We start from the raw sequence: 27393 nt of genomic DNA, 5'->3' as shown, positions 1-27393 counted from the left end.
AGAGCCGCAGCGGGGGTAGCTCCCGGGCCGGGCCACGCTGGGGCTGAGCCAGGCCGCTGACACGTTGCCTGGCAGAGCCGCAGCGGGGGTAGCTCCCGGCCTGGCGCACGCTGGGACTGAGCCAGGCCGCTGACACGTTGCCTGGCAGAGCCGCAGCGGGGGTAGCTCCCGGGCCGGGCCACGCTGGGACTGAGCCAGGCCGCTGACACGTTGCCTGGCAGAGCCGCAGCGGGGGTAGCTCCCGGGCTGGGCCACGCTGGGACTGAGCCAGGCCGCTGACACGTTGCCTGGCAGAGCCGCAGCGGGGGTAGCTCCCGGGCCGGGCCACGCTGGGACTGAGCCAGGCCGCTGACACGTTGCCTGGCAGAGCCGCAGCGGGGGTAGCTCCCGGGCTGGGCCACGCTGGGACTGAGCCAGGCCGCTGACACGTTGCCTGGCAGAGCCGCAGCGGGGGTAGCTCCCGGGCCGGGCCACGCTGGGGCTGAGCCAGGCCGCTGACACGTTGCCTGGCAGAGCCGCAGCGGGGGTAGCTCCCGGCCGGGCCACGCTGGGACTGAGCCAGGCCGCTGACACGTTGCCTGGCAGAGCCGCAGCGGGGGTAGCTCCCGGGCCGGGCCACGCTGGGACTGAGCCAGGCCGCTGACACGTTGCCTGGCAGAGCCGCAGCGGGGGTAGCTCCCGGGCCGGGCCACGCTGGGACTGAGCCAGGCCGCTGACACGTTGCCTGGCAGAGCCGCAGCGGGGGTAGGTCCTGGGCCGGGCCACGCTGGGACTGAGCCAGGCCGCTGACACGTTGCCTGGCAGAGCCGCAGCGGGGGTAGCTCCCGGGCCGGGCCACGCTGGGACTGAGCCAGGCCGCTGACACGTTGCCTGGCAGAGCCGCAGCGGGGGTAGCTCCCGGGCCGGGCCACGCTGGGACTGAGCCAGGCCGCTGACACGTTGCCTGGCAGAGCCGCAGCGGGGGTAGCTCCCGGCCTGGCGCACGCTGGGACTGAGCCAGGCCGCTGACACGTTGCCTGGCAGAGCCGCGGGGGCTGCCTGCAGCCGGTAGCGTGGAGCAGTGATCGTGATCGCTCCAGGGGGAGGTGACTAATGCATCCCCACCCGTCGTGGGAGCAGCGCTTGCAGCGAGACGGTGCCTCACTGTCCTTTCTGGGCTGCAGGCGCAGGGAACTCTGGGCCCAGCAGTGGACAAGGCAACCGGCACCCTCTTGTACAATGCGGCTTCCCGCCTTAAGGACCCAAAGCATCTTCGCTTCCTCGTGGGCTACATCGCCAGCAAGAAGATTGTCAGCGACGTGCAGCTCAACGGTGTGATCCGGGGGCAGGCGCTGGCTGGGTTCCCCTCTCCCCACATGCCACGCAGGCCTGGGCGTGAGCCTGCCCCTCCCCCTCCCCCTCCCCCTCCCTCTCCCGGCCGGGCTCCACGTCAGGCTGAGGGGTCAATGGGACATTCCCACCTGGCCAGTGGGGAAGGGTCCCCCCCGAGCCTCAGGCTCTCCCCGGCTCATCTGCCCGCGTGCTCCTGGCGCAGGTGTTCGGGGGTCAGAGCAGACCCCCTGCTGCAGATCTCTGCCAGTCCCTGCTAGGCAGAGCCCCATGGAGCAGTCTCCCCGGGGGAGGGAGGCGAGCCCCTGTCCCATAGGCCCTTCAGAGGGGGCTGGCCAGAGGCCTGTGAAACAAGCCGCAGGGGGCGCTCTGCCCTGGCCTCTGGGGGAACAAGGCGCCCCACAAGCCATGCTGCCTCGGATCCCAGCCGCTCGGCGGCCTGGTGCAGGTCCCAAATGCTGGGGGCGGGATAGTGGGAGGGCGCTGGGCACGTGGTCCCTGGGCCGGCTCGTTGCTGTCTCAGTGCTGCCGGCCATGCAGAGAGCAGGCGGGGGGCTATGAGCTAGGCTGGCCCCTGCCCCATTGAGTCGGGCTGGCCGGGCTTGTACCTGGGACAGCTCTGTCCAGCCCCAGGCAGCTGGCCGAGGTCCTGCCGTGTCCCCGCTCTGTGTGGCCTGGCTCCATGCTGTGGCCCTGCTGGCGCCCCTGGCGGAGGGAACCAGGCCAAGCAGGCCCCGGGCAGAGTCTCTGGGCTGGGGTGCAGCAACCCGAGGCGGTGCGTGGACGAGCTGCCTGCTTTGCTCCCCCAGCTGCCCTGGAGTACGTGCGGGCCCACCCGCTGGAGCCCGTCGACCGCGCCGCCTTCGAGCGGGAGTGCGGCGTGGGCGTGGGCGTGACCCCGGAGCAGATCGAGGAGGCCGTGAGTCCGGGAGCTGTGCTGGGGGCAGGGGGCCATGGCCACGGGCACCGCAGCCGTGCAGCCTCCCTGGGGGCATATCCAGCCCAGCCGTGAGGGGAGCGTGGCTGCTGGCAGGCTGCTCTCCGGCCCGTCGAGGGCTTGCCAGGGCCCTGCCTTGCTGCTGAGAGCGGAGGGGCTGCACGCCAGCGGGAGGGGAGCCCTGCGGGGACAACAGGGCAGAGCCAGGACGCCCGGCTCATAGTGCCCGTTGCTGCCCGGCGAGACTGGGGCCAGTCTGGCCATTCCTACCTGGGCCGTTCCCTTGTCCAGAGGAGCCCGTGGACGTGTTGGGAGCACTCTCGTGTGAGAGCCCTGCTAGTGCCCGCCCCTCCTTGGCCACGCCCAGCCCGTACCCTTGGGGAGTTCATCAGGGCACCAGTCATCAGCCTCTGGGAGTCCTGCCCTGCCGCCTGGCCCTGGGCACACCCCACCTGCCTCACCCCCTGCCCTGCCCTGCCGCCTGGCCCTGGGCACACCCCACCCGCCTCACCCCCTGCCCTGCCCTGCCGCCTGGCCCTGGGCACGCCCTGCCCACCTCACCCCCTGCCCTGCCCTGCCCTGCCACCTGGCCCTGGGCATGCCCCACCTGCCTCACCCCCTCCCCTGCCCTGCCCTGCCCTGGCGCCTGGCCCTGGGCACACCCCACCTGCCTCACCCCCTCCCCTGCCCTGCCCTGCCACCTGGCCCTGGGCATGCCCCACCCGCCTCACCCCCTTCCCTGCCCTGGTGCCCTGCCGCCTGCGCCCCCCGCTCACTGGGGCTGTCTGCTGGCTCTAGGTGGAGGCTGTCATTACCAGGCACCGGGCAGAGCTGCTGGCGGAGCGGTACCACTTCAACCTGGGGCTGCTGATGGGTGAGTCTGCAGCTCAGGCCGGCCAGGGGGCTGGCTCTTGGGGGGTGAGCTCTGGGAGGTTCTCCTCCGCATCACTCATGATGGAGAGAGCATCCCTGCGCCTCTCCTCTGCCCCTCCTGGAGCAGCCTGCTCGCCGGTTCCCTGCCTGGCCCTGGAGCTCCCCACCCCGCCTGCCAAAGTCCCTTGGGACCGCTCTGTGCAGGGCTCAGCCCCTGGCTGGCCTGGCCTGGCAGGGAGCTGCCTGCCCAGTCTCATGGTGCCTAGGCTGTCCCAAGGGTTCCCTGCTGGCTGGGGCTGTATCGCGGTGATGGGCGTTGAGCTGTGGAGGCAGGATGTTGTACTTAAAAGAAGCACCCAGGATCTTTTTCAGAGGGATAAGGCAACACGCCACATTTATCGAACAGATATAGAGAGATTCATCAGTGCTTCTCATATGCATGTGATAGATATGTCACTCGTGCACACGCACACACGCACACACACACGCACACACACACACACACGCACACACACACACTCTCTCTCTCTCTCTCTCCCTGTCTTGCTGCTGTTACCAACGAGTTGCTCCCCTTAACTTCGCTGGCCGGGTGAGTTAGATGGGGGAGGGGTGGAGCCGGGCTCCGGATCCGGATCGATGCTCCGATGGTGACAAGATGAGACCCGGGGCCCCCTGCAAGACACCTCACTTTTATAGCAGCTTCCCTCTTATGCAAATCTATCCCAGATTCAAACTCTGGGTCTGTCCCCCTTGGTCCTTTGTGCTGCTGCTCTCTGGGTGTTGTCCGGATGCTGTCCAGAGAGGGGGTTTTCCAAAGAAGGTGCCTGCTTCTAACCCCCAAGGCCGTCAGTATGTCTGCTCTTCTTTCCTGAGCCCACTTGACGAGTCTGGCTTCCACCCCCCTTCAACTGGGGAGCTGTCTGGAGGGGCTTGGCTCCCAAGTCTTACTCATTCACACCTCGTTCATTCCACAGGCAGCTGATTCCAGAGTGGGGGGCAGATCTTATTCTACTCCTAGCAAACGACATTCTTAGCACCGGAACGATACGCTCCGTTTTCTGGATAGGGTTCTAATACGAAGTGACAGGGTTATCTGGATTCAGGTTCTAACACGAAGTGACAAGGTTCTATGAAAGGCACAATGCCAAGTCCTATGAAATCATACACTTAATACATAGATTTATCTACAAGGGTGGGGGTGTCACGGGGTGTGGGGGGTCCCCGGGCCCAGCCCCCCGCCTACAGCCAGGGGGGACTCTCCGGCGGCAGGCAGAAGAGAAGGTTTGGTGGGTCCCAGGGACACTGTCACAGGCACCGGGGCAGCCCGCCCAGCCTGGTTGGGGGTCGGGGCCCAGAGCCCTGCCCGGCCCCCCAGCCAGCGAGGCTCCTTCTCCCTGAGCCAGCCGGAAACTAGCCCAGCCCCCAGCAATTCCTGGGCCGCGCCCCCTTGTCCTGCTTTGGCCGAGGGTCACCTGAGCGAATCCTCCACCTCCCTCGGGGACAGTCTGGGCCAGGCCCTCCCCTGCAGGAGTCGCCCCATCCCCCGCTGGGCCCAGACACGCACGGACACACGGCCGGACACACAGACTGCAGAGCGGCACAGGCCAGTAGGGACCCCCCCCCCCCACACACACACACAGGTGCGCTGGCCGGAGTCCCCTCTCCTGGGCCCGGTGCGGCAGGCTGGCTCCCGGGCCGAGTTGTGCCGTCCTGCCTGGCGTCCGCACCCTGCCCTGGGGAGCTGAGCTGCAGTGAGTCGGAAGGGCAAGGGCTGCAGATCTCCCCGTGGGAGCCAGCCCCCGCAGCTGGGCCTAGAGCCGAGAACAGGCCGGCAGTTTCCCGGGGATGCAGCTGAGGGCCAGGCGGCCTGCCCGCTGTGGCTTGGGAGAGGAGTCGTGGGCCCAGGGGTGCGGGAGGAATGGCCAGCTGTCCCTTTGCCCCGAGCTGGGTTGGACCCCCGGAGCCCCGCCCCAGGCACACAGCCGTGTGGCCCCCCACGCTTTGCCCAAGCAGGGGGCAGCGCCTGGCCCTGCTGCAGGGACCTTTGGGATATCCCTGCCCAGCCCCCGGCAGCCTGGCAGTGAAAGGCCCCTCGGGCAGTGCCCGTTCTGCAGCCCGTGGCTGGCGGCCAGAGGGGGCAGAAGAGCAGCCGGGGTCCAGCCTGCCCCTTTGTGCTCCCTTGCAGGCGAGGCCCGTGCCCGGCTGCGCTGGGCGGACGGCAAGAGCATCAAGAGCGAAGTAGACCTGCAGGTAGAGGGGGGGACGCCGTGGGGCCGCGCCCGGCCTGGCTTCCCGGCAGTGGGGGGGACGGGACGCCGGGGGGCCGGGCCTGGTTTCCCGGCAGTAGTGGGGGACGTCGTAGGGCCGGGCCTGGTTTCCCGGCAGTAGTGGGGGACGTCGTAGGGCCGGGCCTGGCTTCCCGGCGGTAGGGGGGGGCCGGGGGGCTGGGCCTGGCTTCCCGGTGGTAGGGGGGGACGCCGTGGGGCCGGGCCTGGCTTCCCGGTGGGGGGGGGGGGGGACGCCGGGGGGCCGGGCCTGGCTTCCCGGGGGGGGGGGGGGGACGCCGGGGGGCCGGGCCTGGCTTCCCGGCGGTAGGGGGGGACGCCGGGGGGCTGGGCCTGGCTTCCCGGTGGGGGGGGGGGGGGACGCCGGGGGGCCGGGCCTGGCTTCCCGGCGGTAGGGGGGGACGCCGTGGGGCCGGGCCTGGCTTCCCGGTGGTAGGGGGGGACGCCGGGGGGCCGGGCCTGGCTTCCCGGCGGTAGGGGGGGACGCCGGGGGGCCGGGCCTGGCTTCCCGGTGGGGGGGGGGGGGGCCGGGGGGCCGGGGGCGGGGGGGGGACGCCGGGGGGCCGGGCCTGGCTTCCCGGCGGGGGGGGGGGACGCCGGGGGGCCGGGCCTGGCTTCCCGGCGGTAGGGGGGGACGCCGTGGGGCCGGGCCTGGCTTCCCGGCGGTAGGGGGGGACGCCGGGGGGCCGGGCCTGGCTTCCCGGCGGTAGGGGGGGACGCCGGGGGGCCGGGCCTGGCTTCCCGGCGGTAGGGGGGGACGCCGTGGGGCCGGGCCTGGCTTCCCGGCGGTAGGGGGGGACGCCGTGGGGCCGGGCCTGGCTTCCCGGTGGTGGTGGGGGGGACGCCGGGGGGCCGGGCCTGGCTTCCCGGCGGTAGGGGGGGACGCCGTGGGGCCGGGCCTGGCTTCCCGGCGGTAGGGGGGGACGCCGTGGGGCCGGGCCTGGCTTCCCGGTGGTGGTGGGGGGGACGCCGGGGGGCCGGGCCTGGCTTCCCGGTGGTGGTGGGGGGGACGCCGGGGGGCCGGGCCTGGCTTCCCGGCGGTAGGGGGGGGGGGACGCCGTGGGGCCGGGCCTGGCTTCCTGGCAGCCCTGTGCCATGCGGGGGCGGGGTGCAGCTGGCACTGCCCAGGGCGGCAGCTCTGGGGTGCTGGTGGCCCCAGCCTGTGTCCGGGCATGGGGAGGGCTGGGGGGAGCTCTGCCTGGGCTCCTGCCCCCGCCCACCCCCCTCTCCTGCAGGTGCTGCACTTGTTGGGCCCAAAGACAGAGGCTGATCTGGAAAAAAAACCAAAGGTACCGTGAGACCAGGAGGGGCTCCCCGAGTTTGGCTAGCTGGGGGCTGCCCTGGGCAGTGGGGGAGGGGCTGTGGGGAGGCTGCCCTGGATGGGGGGCCAGGGCTGAGTGGGGGGGGGCTGCCCTGGGCAGTGAGGGGGGCTGCCCTGGGTGGGGGGGGCAGGGGCTGAGTTGGGGGAGCTGCCTTGGGTAGGAGGGCAGGGCGCATGCACCTGGTGTCTGGGCTGGGCTGCTGGGGGGGGCAGGGGGGGGCAGGGGCTGCTGGGGGGGGGCTGCCCAGGCTGGGGGGGGTCCACGGGGGGGCAGGGGCGTGCACACGGTCCCTGGGCGGTAGGGGCTGCCGGGGGGGACAGTGGCTGGGGGGGGCTGTCCTGGACGGGGGGGCAGGGGCGTGCACACGGTCCCTGGGCGGTAGGGGCTGCCGGGGGGGACAGTGGCTGGGGGGGGGCTGTCCTGGACGGGGGGGCAGGGGCGTGCACACGGTCCCTGGGCGGTATGGGCTGCCGGGGGGACAGTGGCTGGGGGGGCTGCCCAGGATGGGGGGCAGGGGCGTGCACACGGTCCCTGGGCGGTAGGGGCTGCCGGGGGGGACAGTGGCTGGGGGGGGGCTGTCCTGGACGGGGGGGCAGGGGCGTGCACACGGTCCCTGGGCGGTATGGGCTGCCGGGGGGACAGTGGCTGGGGGGGCTGCCCAGGATGGGGGGCAGGGGCGTGCACACGGTCCCTGGGCGGTAGGGGCTGCCGGGGGGACAGTGGTTGGGGGGGGCGGCCCAGGATGGGGGGCAGGGGCGTGCACACGGTCCCTGGGCGGTAGGGGCTGCCGGGGGGGACAGTGGCTGGGGGGGGGCTGTCCTGGACGGGGGGGCAGGGGCGTGCACACGGTCCCTGGGCGGTAGGGGCGGCCCAGGATGGGGGGCAGGGGCGTGCATGTGGTCCTGGGGCTGGCGGCTGCTGAGGGCCGGTCCCTGATGTCCCCGCAGGCAGGCAGGGCGAGGCCGGCTGAGGCGGACAAGCAGCCGAAGGCGGCAGAGCAGAACGGTGAGCCGGGGGGGGGGGGGGGGGGCAGGCTGGGGTCACTGCCGTGGGGCTGAGACAGGGCGTCGCCACTGCTGCGTTCCCGGGCGTGCCCCCCGCCTGGCACGGCCCCCCCCCATGCCCCATCCCTGCCAGGCCAGCCCCTCTGAGCAGCAGCCGCCGGGGCAGGCCCTGTGGAGCAGAGCCCCGGGCGCCCGCTGGCAAGTCTCCCAGCCTGCAGCCGGGCCCTGAATCCTGCAGCTTCGTGCCCCCGGCTGCTGGGGGGCGGCCATGGCCCTTCGTGGCTGCTGGGGGGCGGCCATGGCCCTTCGTGGCTGCTGGGGGGGCGGCCATGGCCCTTCGTGGCTGCTGGGGGGGCGGCCATGGCCCTTCGTGGCTGCTGGGGGGCGGCCATGGCCCTTCGTGGCTGCTGGGGGGGCGGCCATGGCCCTTCGTGGCTGCTGGGGGGGCGGCCATGGCCCTTCGTGGCTGCTGGGGGGGCGGCCATGGCCCTTCGTGGCTGCTGGGGGGCGGCCATGGCCCTTCGTGGCTGCTGGGGGGGCGGCCATGGCCCTTCGTGGCTGCTGGGGGGGCGGCCATGGCCCTTCGTGGCTGCTGGGGGGGCGGCCATGGCCCTTCGTGGCTGCTGGGGGGCGGCCATGGCCCTTCGTGGCTGCTGGGGGGGCGGCCATGGCCCTTCGTGGCTGCTGGGGGGCGGCCATGGCCCTTCGTGGCTGCTGGGGGGGCGGCCATGGCCCTTCGTGGCTGCTGGGGGGCAGCGGGCCACGGGCAGAGCCTGATGCCCCTCGGCCCTGCTCCCGCAGCAGGAGTCCCCCTGGAGACCAAATCGCTGATGGAGCAGCTCCGCGGAGAGGCCCTGAGATTCCACAAGCCAGGTGAGTGCAGGGGAGGGGCTGGGGGGGTCCCGCCGTGGTGGGAGGGGGCCGGGCACGGGCAGTCCCTGCGGGGGAGGGGCTGGGTGTGGGTCCCGCCGTGGTGGGAGGGGGCCGGGCACGGGCAGTCCCTGCGGGGGAGGGGCTGGGTGTGGGTCCCGCCGTGGTGGGAGGGGGCCGGGCACGGGCAGTCCCTGGGGGGGGGGGGGGCTGGGTGTGGGTCCCGCCGTGGTGGGAGGGGGCCGGGCACGGGCAGTCCCTGCGGGGGAGGGGCTGGGTGTGGGTCCCGCCGTGGTGGGAGGGGGCCGGGCACGGGCAGTCCCTGGGGGGGGGGGCTGGGTGTGGGTCCCGCCGTGGTGGGAGGGGGCCGGGCACGGGCAGTCCCTGGGGGGGGGGGGCTGGGTGTGGGTCCCGCCGTGGTGGGAGGGGGCCGGGCACGGGCAGTCCCTGCGGGGGGGGGGGGGGCTGGGTGTGGGTCCCGCCGTGGTGGGAGGGGGCCGGGCACGGGCAGTCCCTGGGGGGGGGGGCTGGGTGTGGGTCCCGCCGTGGTGGGAGGGGGCCGGGCACGGGCAGTCCCTGCGGGGGAGGGCTGGGTGTGGGTCCCGCCGTGGTGGGAGGGGGCCGGGCACGGGCAGTCCCTGCGGGGGGGTCGCTGGGTGTGGGTCCCGCCGTGGTGGGAGGGGGCCGGGCACGGGCAGTCCCTGGGGGGGGGGCTGGGTGTGGGTCCCGCCGTGGTGGGAGGGGGCCGGGCACGGGCAGTCCCTGGGGGGGGGGGCTGGGTGTGGGTCCCGCCGTGGTGGGAGGGGGCCGGGCACGGGCAGTCCCTGGGGGGGGGGGCTGGGTGTGGGTCCCGCCGTGGTGGGAGGGGGCCGGGCACGGGCAGTCCCTGGGGGGGGGGGGGCTGGGTGTGGGTCCCGCCGTGGTGGGAGGGGGCCGGGCACGGGCAGTCCCTGGGGGGGGGGGCTGGGTGTGGGTCCCGCCGTGGTGGGAGGGGGCCGGGCACGGGCAGTCCCTGGGGGGGGGGGGGCTGGGTGTGGGTCCCGCCGTGGTGGGAGGGGGCCGGGCACGGGCAGTCCCTGGGGGGGGGGCTGGGTGTGGGTCCCGCCGTGGTGGGAGGGGGCCGGGCACGGGCAGTCCCTGGGGGGGGGGGCTGGGTGTGGGTCCCGCCGTGGTGGGAGGGGGCCGGGCACGGGCAGTCCCTGGGGGGGGGGGGCTGGGTGTGGGTCCCGCCGTGGTGGGAGGGGGCCGGGCACGGGCAGTCCCTGGGGGGGGGGGCTGGGTGTGGGTCCCGCCGTGGTGGGAGGGGGCCGGGCACGGGCAGTCCCTGGGGGGGGGGGCTGGGTGTGGGTCCCGCCGTGGTGGGAGGGGGCCGGGCACGGGCAGTCCCTGGGGGGGGGGCTGGGTGTGGGTCCCGCCGTGGTGGGAGGGGGCCGGGCACGGGCAGTCCCTGGGGGGGGGGGGCCGGGCACGGGCAGTCCTGGCAGGCTCGGTGGCTCAGGCCAGGAAGATGCCCCGGGCTGTGGGGGGCCCGTCCCACGCCGGCTGGGGGCTGTGCCAAGGGCACCAGGTCTGAGCCTGGCTCCCGGGAGTGGCCGTGGTGCTGGGGGGCACCTCCGGAGGGTGCAGGCCCAGGTGGGGGTGTGGATCCCACACTGCCCTCCCTGCTGGGGCCTCCCCTCCCCCCTCTCCCTTCCCTGCCCCACAGCCCTCCCCTCTGTGCCCTGCTTCCCCCCCCCGCCCCTTCCCTCCCGGCTCACAGCTCCCCCCCCCAGGCGAGAACTACAAGAGCGACGGCTACGTGGTGACCCCGCACACCATGGCCCTGCTGCAGCAGCACCTGGAGCTCACCGGCGGGCAGGTTGGTCGGGCAGCTCGCCCAGCCCCCTCCCCCTTGCCTCTCCTCAGCCACGAGGCAGCCTGCCCCACTGCTCCTCTGGCCACGTGGGGAAACTGAGGCACGCCTGCCCAAGGTGGGGCAGGGCCAGCAGAAGGGGACGGGCTGCCCCATTCAGGTCTGGCTCCGTGGGGGAGGCATCAGCCCCACCGAGCCCCCACTTCCTGCTGGGCCCAGCGCACCGCCCTGGCCCTGGCCCTGGCCTGCTAAGAGCCTCGCCCCTGACTTGCGAGCGTCTCTCCCCAGGTGCGGACGCGGTTCCCTCCGGAGCCCAACGGCATCCTGCACATCGGCCACGCCAAAGCCATCAACTTCAACTTCGGCTACGCCGCGGTGAGCCCCCCTTCCCGGCAGCCCCGCCCCCCCCCCGGCCTTCCCCGGCAGCCCCGCCCCCCCCGGCCTTCCCCGGCAGCCCCGCCCCCCCCGGCCTTCCCCGGCAGCCCCGCCCCCCCCCCCCGGCCTTCCCCGGCAGCCGCGGTGAGCCCCCCTTCCCGGCAGCCCCCCCCCCCCCTCCCCCCCGGCCTCCCCCGGCGCCCCGCCCCCCCCGGCCCCCCCGGCAGCCCCCGCCCCCCCCGCCCCCCCCGGCCCCCCGGCGCCGCGCCCCCCCCCGGCCTTCCCCGGCAGCCCCACCCCCCCCCCGGCCTTCCCCGGCAGCCGCCCCCGGCCTTCCCCGGCAGCCGCGGTGAGCCCCCCTTCCCGGCAGCCCCGCCCCCCCGGCCTTCCCCGGCAGCCGCGCCGGCCCCCCCCCCGGCCTTTCCCGGCAGCCGCGGTGAGCCCCCCTTCCCGGCAGCCCCGCCCCCCCCGGCCTTCCCCGGCAGCCCCGCCCCCCCCCCCCCGGCCTTCCCCGGCAGCCGCCCCCCCGGCCTTCCCCGGCAGCCGCACCCCCCCCGGCCTTTCCCGGCAGCCGCGGTGAGCCCCCCTTCCCGGCAGCCCCCGCCCCCCCCCCGGCCCTTTCCCGGCAGCCGCGCTGCACTGAGCCCTCCCTCCCCCCACAGCAGTTGCGCTGAGACCCCCCCGCAGCAGCCGTGCCGCACCCCTCCCTGGCACCCACACTGAGCCCCCCCTCCCCGTGGCAGCCACATCCGGGTGCCCTGCCATGCTGGCCTGAGCTGCCCCCGCCTGCCACGTCTGCAGGCGAGCCAGGTGCCCTGCCCTCCCTCCAGCGCCCCGCGGCAGAGGGTCCCTGCTTGGGGGCGGGGCTAACCAGGCTGTCCCCCTTTAGGCCAACGGGGGCATCTGCTTCCTGCGCTACGACGACACCAACCCCGAGAAGGAGGAGGAGAAGTACTTCACCGCCATCCGGGACATGGTGGAGTGGCTGGGTATGGGCTGGGGGAGCCGTGGGGCAGGCTCCCTGGCTGCGGGGGAGGGCAGCGGCTGGGGGGACGGGCTCTAGTGCCAGGTGGGGGGCTGGGGCGGCTGTCCCCGGCTTGCCTTCGGGGCCGGTGGCTCCCGGCGCCCTGCTGGACCTGCTGCTCTGACGGTGGGGCAGCAGGGAGGGGGGAGCGGCGGGGGCCAGCCTGGTCCCAGGGCGATGCCAGGGCCCTGGGGCGTGGTATGGGAGCCCCGTTGGGAGGGCAGGGCGAGGGCCAGGCTGGTGTCTGAGCATGGGGCGGGGGCTCGCTGTGCCCGTAGGTTACAAGCCGCACGCTGTGACGCACGCCTCAGACTACTTCCCCCAGCTGTACGCGTGGGCTGTGGAGCTCATCAGGCGGTGAGTGTGCGGGGCACGCGGGGCGCGCTGGTGTTGGGGGCAGCTCCGCGCGGGCGTGTGCCGGGAACGTGCGGTGCCCTGGTGCCGGGGGCAGCTCCGCGCGGGCGTGGGCCGGGAACGTGCGGTGCCCTGGTGCCGGGGGCGGCTCCGCGCGGGCGTGGGCCGGGAACGTGCGGTGCCCTGGTGCCGGGGGCGGCTCCGCGCGGGCGTGGGCCGGGAACGTGCGGTGCCCTGGTGCCGGGGGCGGCTCCGCGCGGGCGTGGCCGGGAACGTGCGGTGCCCTGGTGCCGGGGGCGGCTCCGCGCGGGCGTGGGCCGGGAACGTGCGGTGCCCTGGTGCCGGGGGCGGCTCCGCGCGGGCGTGGGCCGGGAACGTGCGGTGCCCTGGTGCCGGGGGCGGCTCCGCGCGGGCGTGGGCCGGGAACGTGCGGTGCCCTGGTGCCGGGGGCGGCTCCGCGCGGGCGTGGGCCGGGAACGTGCGGTGCCCTGGTGCCGGGGGCGGCTCCGCGCGGGCGTGGGCCGGGAACGTGCGGTGCCCTGGTGCCGGGGGCGGCTCCGCGCGGGCGTGGGCCGGGAACGTGCGGTGCCCTGGTGCCGGGGGCGGCTCCGCGCGGGCGTGGGCCGGGAACGTGCGGTGCCCTGGTGCCGGAGGCGGCTCCGCGCGGGCGTGGGCCGGGAACGTGCGGTGCCCTGGTGCCGGGGGCGGCTCCGCGCGGGCGTGGGCCGGGAACGTGCGGTGCCCTGGTGCCGGGGGCGGCTCCGCGCGGGCGTGGGCCGGGAACGTGCGGTGCCCTGGTGCCGGAGGCGGCTCCGCGCGGGCGTGGGCCGGGAACGTGCGGTGCCCTGGTGCCGGAGGCGGCTCCGCGCGGGCGTGGGCCGGGAACGTGCGGCGCCCTGGTGCCGGGGGCGGCTCCGCGCGGGCGTGGGCCGGGAACGTGCGGCGCCCTGGTGCCGGGGGCGGCTCCGCGCGGGCGTGGGCCGGGAACGTGCGGCGCCCTGGTGCCGGAGGCGGCTCCGCGCGGGCGTGGGCCGGGAACGTGCGGCGCCCTGGTGCCGGGGGCGGCTCCGCGCGGGCGTGGGCCGGGAACGTGCGGCGCCCTGGTGCCGGGGGCGGCTCCGCGCGGGCGTGGGCCGGGAACGTGCGGCGCCCTGGTGCCGGGGGCGGCTCCGCGCGGGCGTGGGCCGGGAACGTGCGGCGCCCTGGTGCCGGGGGCGGCTCCGCGCGGGCGTGGGCCGGGAACGTGCGGCGCCCTGGTGCCGGGGGCGGCTCCGCGCGGGCGTGGGCCGGGAACGTGCGGCGCCCTGGTGCCGGGGGCGGCTCCGCGCGGGCGTGGGCCGGGAACGTGCGGCGCCCTGGTGCCGGGGGCGGCTCCGCGCGGGCGTGGGCCGGGAACGTGCGGCGCCCTGGTGCCGGGGGCGGCTCCGCGCGGGCGTGGGCCGGGAACGTGCGGCGCCCTGGTGCCGGGGGCGGCTCCGCGCGGGCGTGGGCCGGGAACGTGCGGCGCCCTGGTGCCGGGGGCGGCTCCGCGCGGGCGTGGGCCGGGAACGTGCGGCGCCCTGGTGCCGGGGGCGGCTCCGCGCGGGCGTGGGCCGGGAACGTGCGGCGCCCTGGTGCCGGGGGCGGCTCCGCGCGGGCGTGGGCCGGGAACGTGCGGCGCCCTGGTGCCGGGGGCGGCTCCGCGCGGGCGTGGGCCGGGAACGTGCGGCGCCCTGGTGCCGGGGGCGGCTCCGCGCGGGCGTGGGCCGGGAACGTGCGGCGCCCTGGTGCCGGGGGCGGCTCCGCGCGGGCGTGGGCCGGGAACGTGCGGCGCCCTGGTGCCGGGGGCGGCTCCGCGCGGGCGTGGGCCGGGAACGTGCGGCGCCCTGGTGCCGGGGGCGGCTCCGCGCGGGCGTGGGCCGGGAACGTGCGGCGCCCTGGTGCCGGGGGCGGCTCCGTGCGGGTGCTGCCGATAGCCATGCGGGGGTGGTGCGTGCCGGCTGCTGAGAGGACCGTATGGAGTCTGTCAGGACGCAGAAGGGCCCGATGCCCCTGGGCCGCGTGGCACTGCTGGGTGCCGTGCTGAGCTGTGCTTGGGCCGGGCACCGCGGGCGCAGGAGGGGCGGGTGTGACGTGTCTCTCCCCCAGGGGCCAGGCCTACGTCTGCCATCAGCGGGTGGAAGAAATCAAAGGCCACAACCCTCCCCCCTCGCCGTGGCGGGATCGGCCCGTGGAAGAGTCGCTCCTGCTCTTCGAGGTCTGTGGGAACGTGGTCTGGGCGCCCCTGCCGGGAGCCGGGCCGGCTCTGCCCCTGGGGCGCCCCTGCCGGGAGCCGGGCCGGCTCTGCCCCTGGGGCGCCCCTGCCGGGAGCCGGGCCGGCTCTGCCCCTGGGGCGCCCCTGCCGGGAGCCGGGCCGGCTCTGCCCCTGGGGCGCCCCTGCCGGGAGCCGGGCCGGCTCTGCCCCTGGGGCGCCCCTGCCGGGAGCCGGGCCGGCTCTGCCCCTGGGGCGCCCCTGCCGGGAGCCGGGCCGGCTCTGCCCCTGGGGCGCCCCTGCCGGGAGCCGGGCCGGCTCTGCCCCTGGGGCGCCCCTGCCGGGAGCCGGGCCGGCTCTGCCCCTGGGGCGCCCCTGCCGGGATCCGGGTCGGCTCTGCCCCTGGGGCGCCCCTGCCGGGAGCCTCCCAGCCACCATCCTGGCCCGCCTGGGAGCCCCCTCTGCGGCACTGCCCCGTGGTGTTCCGTGGAAGCTGGGCGCTTGGGCAGCCGGCCAGGAGAGGCTGAAATGCCCCCGGGCGCAGCCTGTTTGTAGTGGGGGAGCGCGCTCGGTGTTAGTCATGAACTAGTGGAACCCTGGGCGGGATCCGCTCCCCTGCTCCTTAGGCGCCGCTGCCTGTGGACTGCAGCAGGGCCCTGCCGGCTCGGCTCGTGGCCGTTTCCAAAGCAGAATCGCAGCAGAAGCAGCGTGAGTGGAGACAGGTTCGGTCCCGCTCGTGCCGTTCCCGCTGCGCCTCTACCCCAGCCCCGGGGGAACCGGCTTCCGCCTGCCGCCTAGTCGCTGGCAGCCCTGGTGCGCAGAACAGACTCTGCCCACCTGGACGGGAAGGTCAGAGGAAACGGGCCCGCGTCTGGGCAGCCACACGGCACGTGGAATGTGGAGAAATGTCAAGTAACGCACAGTGGGAAAATAATCCCAACCACCCGCACGATAGGAGGCTGGTTTACTACAGCCACTCGATCGCGGCGTCCTTGTGGATCCTTCTCTGCAAACGTCCACTCAGGCTACGTGGACACGACGAGTTTTCTCGGCAAAAATATGCTAATGAGGGACTCATTTGCATGAGTCAATCTCATTTGCATGTTGTCTGCCCATCCGTTTTTGGGCTGGGGTTTTTGCACAAAAACAAGCAGAGTGGACGTTTTCTTTTTGCGCAAAAACCCTTTTGCCCCACAAAGGAGGTTACCGATCTTGCAGGAAAAGGGTTTTTTGCGCAAAATGAAAACATCCACACTGCTTGTTCTTGCGCAAAAACCCCAGCCCAAAACCAGAGCCGCAGAAAATATGCAAATGAGTTCCTCATTAGCATATTTTTTGCCAAGAAAACTCGTAGTGTCCACGTAGCCTCAGGGTGCGGTGGCAGTCAAGGAAGCAAGCAGGATGTGAGGAGCCATTAAAAAAGGGACAGAGAACGAGACAGAGAACATCTCACTGCCTCGATATAAATCCATGGCACGCCCACATCTTGAACACTGCGTACAGACGTGGTCGCCGCATCTCAGAAAGATCTCTTGTTATTGGAAAAGGTTCAGAAAAGAATAACAAATTGATGAAGGGTTTGGAACAGGTCCTGTCTGAAGAGAGATTAATAAGATTTAGGAAAGAGGAGGCTAAGGAGGGAGATGGTGGAGGTCTGTAAAATCATGACAAATGTGAAGACAGTGAATAAGGAAAAGTTATTTACTTGTTCCCAGACCATAAGAACTAGGGGTCACCAAATTCAATTAGCAGGTATCCGGCTGAAAACAAAGCAAAGGAAGTTTTTCCTCCCTCAGCGCACAGGCAATCTGTGGAACTCCTCGCCAGAGGAGTTTGTGAAGAGCAGACTTTAACAGGGTCCAGAGAAGAGCTAGACAGACACATGGAGGACAGGTCCCACAGGCTGGGTAGAAGTCGTGTCCCTGGTCTCTGCGTGTCAGGGCCGGGAACGGGTGACGGGGTAGGGATCAGGGGGCTGTTCGCTGTCCTGCTCTCTCCCTCGGGGCCCCGGCCAGCGTGGGGGACAGGACTGGGCGAGGCGGCCCTCTGCTCCGCGCCCGCCTGGCCGCTCTGACCGCCGGCCTGTCGCCTCAGGGGATGCGGAAGGGCAAGTTTGAGGAGGGGGAGGCCACGCTGCGAATGAAGCTGGTGATGGAAGACGGGAAGCTGGACCCTGTTGCCTATCGCATCAAATACACGCCGCACCACCGCACCGGGGACAGCTGGTACGGGCTGCGGACCGCCCCTGGGCTGGGCGGGGCCCAAGCCTCCACTCCTGTGGTGGGGGAGGGGCGATGGGGCCCCGTGTTCTCTGTCAGCCCCCAGGCAAGCAGGGGGCCCCCTCCCAGCCTAGCCCACGTGCTCCCCCTACCCCAGCCCTGAGCCCCTCGGCCCAGCCATGGGAACCGTTCTGTGCGTTGACACGACCATCGTGCGTTGCACGTCCCCTGCACGTCGGCACACAGCCCGGTTCATCCCCCACGGGGTGGGAAAAACTAGGGTAGAGTTGGGGGGCTGGCGCCTTCCCCTTAGGCCCTGCCTTGCCTTGCAGGTGCATCTACCCCACGTACGACTACACTCACTGCCTGTGCGACTCCATCGAGCAGATCACCCACTCGCTCTGCACCAAGGAGTTCCAGGCCCGGTGAGCGGGGGCAATGGCAGGCGGGGCGGGCGGGGGGCAGAGGGCAGAGGGCAGAGCATGAGCAGCAGGTGCGTGGCTCCCTCCAGGCGCTCCTCCTACTTCTGGCTGTGCAACGCGCTGGACGTGTACTGCCCCGTGCAGTGGGAGTACGGCCGCCTCAACCTGCTCTACACCGTGGTCTCCAAGAGGAAGATCATCCAGCTGGTGCAGACAGGTGCTGTCAGGTGAGGCGGTTGGGGGCAGGGCAGTGGCGTGGCAGCTGGGGGGCGGGGCAGTGGCGTGGCAGCTGGGGCTGTGGCGGCGGGGGGGCAGTAGTGGCATGGCGTGGCTGCTGGGGGGGTGGGGCAGTGGTGTGGCAGCTGGGGCCAGGCGGCAGGGGGGGCAGTGGCAGCTGGGGGGCGGGGGTGGTGTGGCGGCTGGGGGGTGGGGGCAGTGGTAGCTGGGGGCAGCACAGTGTGGTGGCTGGGGGGCCGGGGTATTGGCATGGCGTGGTGGCTGGGGGGGCGGGGCAGTGGCGTGGCAGGTGGGGCTGTGGCGGCTGACAGAGGCAGTGGCATGGCGTGGTGGCTGGGGGAGGCAGGGCAGTGGCAGCTGGGATGGGGGGGGCGGGGCAGGGCGTGGCAGGGCGGGGAAGGGTGGCTGGAGGGGCAGTGGCGTGGCAGCTGGGGCTGGGGGGGCGGGGCAGGTGGGTGGCTGGCGCTGGGGGAGGCAGGGCAGGGCGTGGCGCTGGGGTGGGGGGGCGGGGCAGTGACGGGGCGTGGCGGCTGGAGGGGCGGGGCAGTGACGGGGCGTGGCGGCTGGAGGGGCAGTGGCGTGGCGGCTGGGGGGGCGGGGCAGTGACGGGGCGTGGCGGCTGGAGGGGCAGTGGCGTGGCGGCTGGGGGGGGGCGGGGCAGTGACGGGGCGTGGCGGCTGGAGGGGCAGTGGCGTGGCGGCTGGGGGGGCGGGGCAGTGACGGGGCGTGGCAGCTGGAGGGGCAGTGGCGTGGTGGCTGGGGGGGCGGGGCAGTGACGGGGCGTGGCGGCTGGAGGGGCAGTGGCGTGGCGGCTGGGGGGGCGGGGCAGTGACGGGGCGTGGCGGCTGGAGGGGCAGTGGCGTGGCGGCTGGGGGGGCGGGGCAGTGACGGGGCGTGGCAGCTGGAGGGGCAGTGGCGTGACGGCTGGAGTGACGGCGGGGCAGTGACGCCACGGGGCGTGGCGGCTGGAGGGGCAGTGGCGTGGCGGCTGGGGGGGCGGGGCAGTGACGGGGCGTGGCGGCTGGAGGGGCAGTGGCGTGGCAGCTGGGGCAGTGACGGGGCGGGGGCAGGGCCGGATCCGTGCCACCCCCTGCTGGTCACGGCGGGCGTTGCCGTTGCAGGGACTGGGATGACCCGCGGCTCTTCACGCTGACGGCCCTGCGCCGCCGCGGTTTCCCTCCGGAGGCCATCAACAACTTCTGCGCGCGGGTAGGTGGCGGGGGGGGGGGGCGGGGGGCGGCCCCTCCCGGCCGGGCTGAGCGTGGCCCCTCCCGCAGGTGGGGGTGACGGTGGCGCAGACGACGATGGAGCCGCACCTGCTGGAGGCCTGCGTGCGGGAGGTGCTGAACGAGCGAGCCCCCCGGGCCATGGCTGTGCTGGAGCCCCTCCGAGTCACCATCACCAACTTCCCCGCCCAGCAGGTGAGGTGCCGCTGGGGCTCCCGGGCCTGGGGGCAGAGGGGTCCTGCTGCCGGCGCTGACCCGCTTGCTCCCCCAGCCTCCGGGAGTCCTCGTGCCCGACTTCCCCGCTGACGAGAGCCGGGGCTCCCACCAAGTGCCCTTCCGGGCCACCGTCTACATCGAGCAGAGCGACTTCAGGGAGGTGAGCAGCCCCTGCCTGCCCGGCTCCCTGGGGCAATCGGGCAGGAGCTGGGGACGGGCCATGCAGGGGGTGGAGGGCAAATGAGTGCCCGGGCAGGCTGCGGGGGGGGCGTGCCAGGGAGGGGGGCAGACAGGAGTGCCTGGGCAGGCTGGGGGGCAGACAGGAGTGCCTGGGCAAGCTGGGGGGGGGCTGCTGGGCGGCGGGGGGGCAGACAGGAGTGCCTGGGCAGGCTGGGGGGGGGCGAAGGGAGGGGGCAGGGGAGGCCGGGCAGGCTGGGGGGGCGTGCCAGGGAGGGGGGCAGACAGGAGTGCCTGGGCAGGTGGGGGGGGATGTGCCGGGAGGGGGGCAGACAGGAGTGCCTGGGCAGGCTGGGGGGATGTGCCAGGGGGCAGACAGGAGTGCCTGGGCAGGCTGGGGGAGATGTGCCGGGGGGGCAGACAGGAGTGCCTGGGCAGGCTGGGGGGGATGTGCCGGGAGGGGGGCAGACAGGAGTGCCTGGGCAGGCTGGGGGGATGTGCCGGGGGGGCAGACAGGAGTGCCTGGGCAGGCTGGGGGGATGTGCCGGGGGGGCAGACAGGAGTGCCTGAGCAGGCTGGGGGGATGTGCCGGGGGGGCAGACAGGAGTGCCTGGGCAGGCTGGGCCAGATGCGGCCGGGGGGGGGGCAGACAGGAGTGCCTGGGCAGGCTGGGGGGATGTGCCGGGAGGGGGGCAGACAGGAGTGCCTGGGCAGGCTGGGGGGGGATGGGGCCGGGGGGGCAGACAGGAGTGCCTGGGCAGGCTGGGGGGATGTGCCGGGGGGGCAGACAGGAGTGCCTGGGCAGGCTGGGGGGGGATGTGCCGGGGGGGCAGACAGGAGTGCCTGGGCAGGCTGGGGGGATGTGCCGGGGGGGCAGACAGGAGTGCCTGGGCAGGCTGGGGGGATGTGCCGGGGGGGCAGACAGGAGTGCCTGGGCAGGCTGGGGGGGATGTGCCGGGGGGGCAGACAGGAGTGCCTGGGCAGGCTGGGGGGATGTGCCGGGGGGGCAGACAGGAGTGCCTGGGCAGGCTGGGGGGATGTGCCGGGGGGGGGGGCAGACAGGAGTGCCTGGGCAGGCTGGGGGGATGTGCCGGGGGGGCAGACAGGAGTGCCTGGGCAGGCTGGGGGGATGTGCCGGGGGGGCAGACAGGAGTGCCTGGGCAGGCTGGGGGGATGTGGGGGGGGCAGACAGGAGTGCCTGGGCAGGCTGGGGGGGGGGGATGTGCCGGGGGGGCAGACAGGAGTGCCTGGGCAGGCTGGGGGGGGGGATGTGCCGGGGGGCAGACAGGAGTGCCTGGACAGGCTGGGGGGGATGTGCCGGGGGGCAGACAGGAGTGCCTGGGCAGGCTGGGGGGGGGATGTGCCGGGGGGGCAGACAGGAGTGCCTGGGCAGGCTGGGGGGGGGGGATGTGCCGGGGGGGCAGACAGGAGTGCCTGGGCAGGCTGGGGGGGATGTGCCGGGGGGGCAGACAGGAGTGCCTGGGCAGGCTGGGGGGGGTGCTATGCAGGGAGGGGGGCAGACAGGAGTGCCTGGGCAGGCTGGGGGGATGTGCCGGGGGGGCAGACAGGAGTGCCTGGGCAGGCTGGGGGGGATGTGCCGGGGGGGCAGACAGGAGTGCCTGGGCAGGCTGGGGGGGTGCTATGCAGCTGGCTGGGGCGGGGTTCGCTGACGGGACGGGGCTCCCCTTGCAGGTGGCAGACAAAGGCTACAAGCGGCTGGCGCCGGGGCAGCCCGTGGGACTGAGACACGCCGGCTACGTTATTTCTGTCCAGAACGTCATCAAGGTGGGCGGGGCCTGTGACCACTGGGGGGCACTGCCCAGCCCGGCAGAGAGCTTGTGCTGGGGGCAGCGCCGAGCCACAGGGGGCCTGCCGGAGGGGCCTGCTGGGCTGCTGGCCGGGAGCCTCCTAGGTAAGCGCCTCCCGGCCAGAGCCTGCCTCTCGCCCCCCCCCCGCCTCACAGACCTGCCAGACCCTGCTCCCTCCCCCCCCCCCCCGGCTCCCAGACCTGCCAGACCCTGCTCCCTCCCCCCCCCCCCGGCTCACAGACCTGCCAGACCCTGCTCCCTCCCCCCCCCCCCGCCTCACAGACCTGCCAGACCCTGCTCCCTCCCGCCCCCCCGGCTCCCAGACCTGCCAGACCCTGCTCCCTCCCCCCCCCGGAACACAGACCTGCCAGACCCTGCTCCCCCCCCACCCCCCCGCCTCACAGACCTGCCAGACCCTGCTCCCTCCCCCCCCCCGGCTCACAGACCTGCCAGACCCTGCTCCCTCCCCCCCCCGGCTCACAGACCTGCCAGACCCTGCTCCCTCCCCCCCCCCCCCGCCTCACAGACCTGCCAGACCCTGCTCCCTCCCGCCCCCCCGGCTCCCAGACCTGCCAGACCCTGCTCCCTCCCCCCCCGGGAACACAGACCTGCCAGACCCTGCTCCCCCCCCACCCCCCCGCCTCACAGACCTGCCAGACCCTGCTCCCTCCCCCCCCCCGGCTCACAGACCTGCCAGACCCTGCTCCTCCCCCACCCCCCCGCCTCACAGACCTGCCAGACCCTGCTCCCCCCCCACCCCCCCGCCTCACAGACCTGCCAGACCCTGCTCCCCCCCCACCCCCCCGCCTCACAGACCTGCCAGACCCTGCTCCCTCCCCCCCCCGCCTCCCAGACCTGCCAGACCCTGCTCCCTCCCCCCCCCGGCTCACAGACCTGCCAGACCCTGCTCCCCCCCCCCCCGCCTCACAGACCTGCCAGACCCTGCTCCCCCCGCCCCCCCGGCTCCCAGACCTGCCAGATCCTGCTCCCCCCCCCCCGGCTCCCAGACCTGCCAGATCCTGCTCCCCCCCCCCCGCCTCACAGACCTGCCAGACCCTGCTCCCTCCCGCCCCCCCGCCTCACAGACCTGCCAGACCCTGCTCCCTCCCGCCCCCCGGCTCCCAGACCTGCCAGACCCTGCTCCCTCCCCCCCCCGCCTCACAGACCTGCCAGACCCTGCTCCCTCCCGTCCCCCCGGCTCCCAGACCTGCCAGACCCTGCTCCCCCCCGCCCCCCCGGCTCCCAGACCTGCCAGACCCTGCTCCCTCCCGCCCCTGGGCTCACAGACCTGCCAGACCCTGCTCCCTCCCGCCCCCCGGCTCCCAGACCTGCCAGACCCTGCTCCCCCCCCCCCCGCCTCACAGACCTGCCAGACCCTGCTCCCTCCTGCCCCCCGCCTCACAGACCTGCCAGACCCTGCTCCCTCCCGCCCCCCGCCTCACAGACCTGCCAGACCCTGCCCCTCCCGCCCCCCCGCCTCACAGACCTGCCAGACCCTGCTCCCTCCCCCCCCCCGGCTCACAGACCTGCCAGACCCTGCTCCCCCCCCCCCCCCGCCTCACAGACCTGCCAGACCCTGCTCCCTCCCCCCCCCGGCTCACAGACCTGCCAGACCCTGCTCCCCCCCCCCCCCCGCCTCACAGACCTGCCAGACCCTGCTCCCCCCCCCCCCCCGCCTCACAGACCTGCCAGACCCTGCTCCCCCCCGCCTCACAGACCTGCCAGACCCTGCTCCCCCAGCCCTCCCGCCCCCCCCCCCCGGCTCCCAGACCTGCCAGACCCTGCTCCCTCCCCCCCCCGGCTCACAGACCTGCCAGACCCTGCCTCCCCCCCACCCCCCCGCCTCACAGACCTGCCAGACCCTGCTCCCTCCCCCCCCCCGGCTCACAGACCTGCCAGACCCTGCTCCCCCCCCCCCCCCCGCCTCACAGACCTGCCAGACCCTGCTCCCCCCCCACCCCCCCGCCTCACAGACCTGCCAGACCCTGCTCCCCCCCCACCCCCCCGCCTCACAGACCTGCCAGACCCTGCTCCCTCCTCCCCCCGCCTCCCAGACCTGCCAGACCCTGCTCCCTCCCCCCCCCGGCTCACAGACCTGCCAGACCCTGCTCCCTCCCCCCCCCCGCCTCACAGACCTGCCAGACCCTGCTCCCCACCACCCCCCTGCCTCACAGACCTGCCAGACCCTGCTCCCCCCTGCCCCCCGCCTCACAGACCTGCCAGACCCTGCTCCCCACCATCCCCCTGCCTCACAGACCTGCCAGACCCTGCTCCCCCCCGCCTCACAGACCTGCCAGACCCTGCTCCCCCCTCGCCCTCCCAGACCTGCCAGACCCTGCTCCCCCCTCGCCCCCACCCCCCTGCCTCCCAGACCTGCCAGACCCTGCTACCCCCTCGCCCCCCCCCCCCGCCTCCCAGACCTGCCAGACCCTGCTCCCCCCCCGGCTCACAGACCTGCCAGACCCTGCTCCCCCCTCGCCCACACCCCCTCTCAGACCCCGCACCCTCCTGCACCCCAGTCCCTGCTCCGAGCTCCCTTCTGCACCCAGCCTCCATCCCAGACCCTGCACCCCTGGGTAGAAATGCTCCCTTGTCCCCTTGCCGAAACCCTGGCGTGGCCTCCCCAGTAAAACATTTGCCCGTCCCGCTCCTAGGGGAGTGCGACCTCCCTCGTCACCAGCACAGGGTGCTCCCTCGCCGCTGTCACCGCAAAGCGGGCAGGCCAGACACCTGGGCGGGGAAAGGGGGGGGCCTGGGCGGGTGGGGGGGGCCGGACGCCTGGGCGGGGAAAGGGGGGGCCGGGCGGGGAGGGGGGCGGACGCCTGGGCGGGGAAAGGGGGGGCCGGGCGGGTGAGGGGGGCCGGACGCCTGGGCGGGGGAAGGGGGGGCCGGGCGGGTGAGGGGGGCCGGACGCCTGGGCGGGGGAAGAAGGGGGCCCGGCGGGTGAGGGGGGCCGGACGCCTGGGCGGGGGAAGGGGAGGGTCTGGGTGGGGGAAGGGGGGGCCGGGCGGGTGAGGGGGGCCGGACGCCTGGGCGGGGGAAGGGAGGGGCCGGGCGGGTGAGGGGGGCCGGACGCCTGGGCGGGGGAAGGGGAGGGTCTGGGTGGGGGAAGGGGGGGCCGGGCGGGTGAGGGGGGCCGGACGCCTGGGCGGGGGAAGGGAGGGGCCGGGCGGGTGAGGGGGGCCGGACGCCTGGGCGGGGGAAGAAGGGGGCCGGGCGGGTGAGGGGGGCCGGACGCCTGGGCGGGGGAAGGGAGGGGCCGGGCGGGTGAGGGGGGCCGGACGCCTGGGCGGGGGAAGGGGGAGGGTCTGGGTGGGGGAAGGGGGGGCCGGGCGGGTGAGGGGGGCCGGACGCCTGGGCGGGGGAAGGGGGGGGCCGGGCGGGTGAGGGGGGCCGGACGCCTGGGCGGGGGAAGGGGGGGGCCGGGCGGGTGAGGGGGGCCGGACGCCTGGGCGGGGGAAGGGGGGGGGCCGGGCGGGTGAGGGGGGCCGGACGCCTGGGCGGGGGAAGGGAGGGGCCGGGCGGGTGAGGGGGGCCGGACGCCTGGGCGGGGGAAGGGGGAGGGTCTGGGTGGGGGGAAGGGGGGGCCGGGCGGGTGAGGGGGGCCGGACGCCTGGGCGGGGGAAGGGGAGGGTCTGGGCGGGGGGCGAGCCTGGCTGGGCTGTCACTCGGCCGTGCTGCTCCGTGGCCGGCATGTCCCTGCGCTGGAGGGGGGCTGAGTGCCCTCCCGGAGCCGTGGGGAGCTGTAGGGGCAGGCGCTGGCGCTGGCCGGAGGTGGGGGGCCTGACGCTGCGCCTGCCCGTGCTCAGGACGCCGGCGGGCGGGCGGTGGAGCTGGAGGTGACCTGCAGCAAGTCGGACGCTGCGGAGAAGCCCAAAGCCTTTGTGCACTGGGTGTCGGAGCCGCTGACGTGCGAGGTGCGGCTCTACGAGCGCCTGTGAGTATGGGGCTCCGGCCCGCCCTGCACGAGTGCCCCCCACACTGGGCATAGTGCCCGGCCCTGTCGGCCTGGGGGGGCGCCTGCCCGGCGGGGGCCCGGCCCTGTCAGCCTGGGGGGCGCCTGCCCGGCGGGGGACCGGCCCTGTCAGCCTGGGGGGCGCCTGCCCGGCGGGGGACCGGCCCTGTCAGCCTGGGGGGCGCCTGCCCGGCGGGGGACCGGCCCTGTCAGCCTGGGGGGCGCCTGCCCGGCGGGGGACCGGCCCTGCTGGGGGGCGCCTGCCCGGCGGGGGCCCGGCCTGGGGGGCGCCTGCCCGGCGGGGGACCGGCCCTGTCGGCCTGGGGGGGCGCCTGCCCGGCGGGGGCCCGGCCTCTGCGCCTGCCCGGCGGGGGACCGGCCCTGTCGGCCTGGGGGGGCGCCTGCCCGGCGGGGGCCCCCCGGCCTGGGGGGGCCCTGCCTGGCGGGGGCCTGGGGGGGGGGGCGCCTGCCCGGCGGGGGCCCGGCTCTGTCGGCCTGGGGGGGCGCCTGCCCGGCGGGGGCCCGGCTCTGTCGGCCTGGGGGGGCGCCTGCCCGGCGGGGGCCCGGCTCTGTCGGCCTGGGGGGGCGCCTGCCCGGCGGGGGCCCGGCCCTGTCGGCCTGGGGGGGCGCCTGCCCGGCGGGGGCCCGGCTCTGTCGGCCTGGGGGGGCGCCTGCCCGGCGGGGGACCGGCCCTGTCGGCCTGGGGGGGCGCCTGCCCGGCGGGGGACCGGCCCTGTCGGCCTGGGGGGGCGCCTGCCCGGCGGGGGACCGGCCCTGTCGGCCTGGGGGGGCGCCTGCCCGGCGGGGGACCGGCCCTGTCGGCCTGGGGGGGCGCCTGCCCGGCGGGGGACCGGCCCTGTCGGCCTGGGGGGGCGCCTGCCCGGCGGGGGACCGGCCCTGTCGGCCTGGGGGGGCGCCTGCCCGGCGGGGGACCGGCCCTGTCGGCCTGGGGGGCGCCTGCCCGGCGGGGGACCGGCCCTGTCGGCCTGGGGGGCCCGGCCCTGACTGGTTCTGTCTGCAGCTTCCTGCACAAAAACCCTGAGGACCCTGCGGAGGTGCCGGGTGGTTTCCTGAGTGACGTCAGCCCGGTGAGTGCGGGCAGGGCCTGCAGCCAGGGACGCGCTGCCCACGCGGGGGCGTCTGGCTGGGGGGGCAGGGGCAGTGCCACCTCCCCGGGCCACCGGGGGAGCCGTGGCTGGGCAGTACCAACTCACTGCACTGTGGGGGGAGCCGTGGCTGGCGGCTGGGCAGTACCAACTCGCCATGCTGCGGGGGGAGCCGTGGCTGGCGGCTGGGCAGTACCAACTCGCCATGCTGCGGGGGGAGCCGTGGCTGGGCAGCACCAACTCACTGCACTGTGGGGGGAGCCGTGGCTGGCGGCTGGGCAGTACCAACTCGCCATGCTGCGGGGGGAGCCGTGGCTGGCGGCTGGGCAGTACCAACTCGCCATGCTGCGGGGGGAGCCGTGGCTGGGCAGCACCAACTCACTGCACTGTGGGGGGAGCCGTGGCTGGCGGCTGGGCAGTACCAACTCGCCATGCTGCGGGGGGAGCCGTGGCTGGGCAGCACCAACTCACTGCACTGCGGGGGGAGCCGTGGCTGGCGGCTGGGCAGTACCAACTCACCGCGCTGCAGGGGGAGGTGGGGCTGGCGGCTGAGCAGTGCTGCTCTCTGCAGGACTCGCTGCAAGTGATCGAGGGCGCCCTGGTGGACAGATCTGTCTGCTCCGCCCAGCCCTTCGACAAGTTCCAGTTTGAGCGGCTGGGCTACTTCTCGGTGGATCCCGACAGCACGCCGGGGAAGGTGAGTCCAGAGGCACCCTGGCCAAGGGGCAGGTGGGGGGCGCAGGCCTGGGCAGTGTGTACGCCCCACCTCTGGCTCTAGGCAGTGGGAGAGGGTGTGGGGTAGGGGCAGGGTGGGCCCAGGGCAAAGGGGCAGGTTGTCCTGAGCCCCGCACCTCCTAGAGCCAGCCTGGGGTGAGTCCTTGGGCTCCTGGGCACTGCCCGGCACCCACTGCCTTGTGCCTCCCCCCGCAGATGGTGTTTAACAGGACGGTGACGCTGAAGGAAGACCCAGGCAAGGTGTGAAGGAGCCGCCGCTGCTGCCTGCATGGCTCTGGCTGGGCCCAGCTCGCCGGCTCGGGGCCCCTGGCGTGTGAGCCCCGTGCCAAGGGCCCAGCACGCGCCCAAGGGCCACAGCTGCCTTAGCACACCCACTGCAGGGCGCGGGCACCACAATAAACATGCACTGGACCTGCCTTCCCGCCTGTCTCGCTGGCCTGGGCGGGGCCCCAGGCCTCTGCTGCAGGCTTCCCAGCCCGGCTGGCTCTGGGGAGCTGCCCTTCCCGCCCCCGCTGGCCAATCCTGCCCTTCCCTGGCTGCTCACAGGTGGGGGGAGAGCCCGGGCCCCGCACCCCCACCCACAGCCAGGCAGGACTCTCAGGCGGCAGGTAGAAGAGAAGGTCTGTTGGTTCCCAGGGACATAGTGTAGCTCGGACTTCTTGGTACAGGAACAGGAGCAGCCAGCACAGCCCATGTGGGAGATCAGGGGGCCCAGAGCCCCAGCCCCACAGGCCGGCTAGACTCCCTCTCCCTGAGCCAGCCAAAAAAATCATCCGGCAACTGGTCCCAGCCCTCTCGGCAGCCCCCCCCTTTGTTCAGCTTCCCGGGCCCAAGGTG

The 27393-nt window shown here is 74.6% G+C and overlaps 1 protein-coding gene across 2 annotated transcripts in view; it reads left to right on the top strand.

Moving 5' to 3' along the window:
- Positions 1-26972, top strand: part of QARS1 (glutaminyl-tRNA synthetase 1) — a 34292-nt gene extending 7320 nt beyond the window's left edge. The window contains exons 2-24 of one of the 2 annotated variants that reach the window (XM_089781293.1): positions 1164-1311; positions 2139-2248; positions 3065-3140; positions 5325-5389; positions 6660-6713; positions 7694-7751; positions 8555-8623; positions 10393-10478; positions 10761-10847; positions 11737-11836; positions 12150-12228; positions 14353-14461; positions 16550-16680; positions 17007-17099; positions 17186-17323; positions 18455-18542; positions 18611-18754; positions 18831-18935; positions 20645-20737; positions 24570-24697; positions 25737-25803; positions 26393-26518; positions 26752-26972. In XM_089781293.1, coding sequence (XP_089637419.1) covers positions 1164-1311; positions 2139-2248; positions 3065-3140; positions 5325-5389; positions 6660-6713; positions 7694-7751; positions 8555-8623; positions 10393-10478; positions 10761-10847; positions 11737-11836; positions 12150-12228; positions 14353-14461; positions 16550-16680; positions 17007-17099; positions 17186-17323; positions 18455-18542; positions 18611-18754; positions 18831-18935; positions 20645-20737; positions 24570-24697; positions 25737-25803; positions 26393-26518; positions 26752-26802 — 2205 coding nt within the window. In that variant the 3' untranslated portion in view covers positions 26803-26972. Of the gene's footprint in view, positions 1-1163; positions 1312-2138; positions 2249-3064; positions 3141-5324; positions 5390-6659; positions 6714-7693; positions 7752-8551; positions 8624-10392; positions 10479-10760; positions 10848-11736; positions 11837-12149; positions 12229-14352; positions 14462-16549; positions 16681-17006; positions 17100-17185; positions 17324-18454; positions 18543-18610; positions 18755-18830; positions 18936-20644; positions 20738-24569; positions 24698-25736; positions 25804-26392; positions 26519-26751 lie in introns of both variants that reach the window. The other variant, XM_089781292.1, reaches the window with a different exon arrangement.
- The last annotated feature ends 421 nt before the right edge of the window (positions 26973-27393 follow it).

This window comes from Pelodiscus sinensis, chromosome 11, assembly GCF_052426305.1.
Source record: "Pelodiscus sinensis isolate ZL-2025 chromosome 11, ASM5242630v1, whole genome shotgun sequence".
In the NCBI taxonomy this organism is placed as follows: domain Eukaryota; kingdom Metazoa; phylum Chordata; order Testudines; family Trionychidae; genus Pelodiscus; species Pelodiscus sinensis.
Note: the sequence above shows the minus strand (reverse complement) of the source record. Positions and strands in the feature narration are given on the sequence as shown.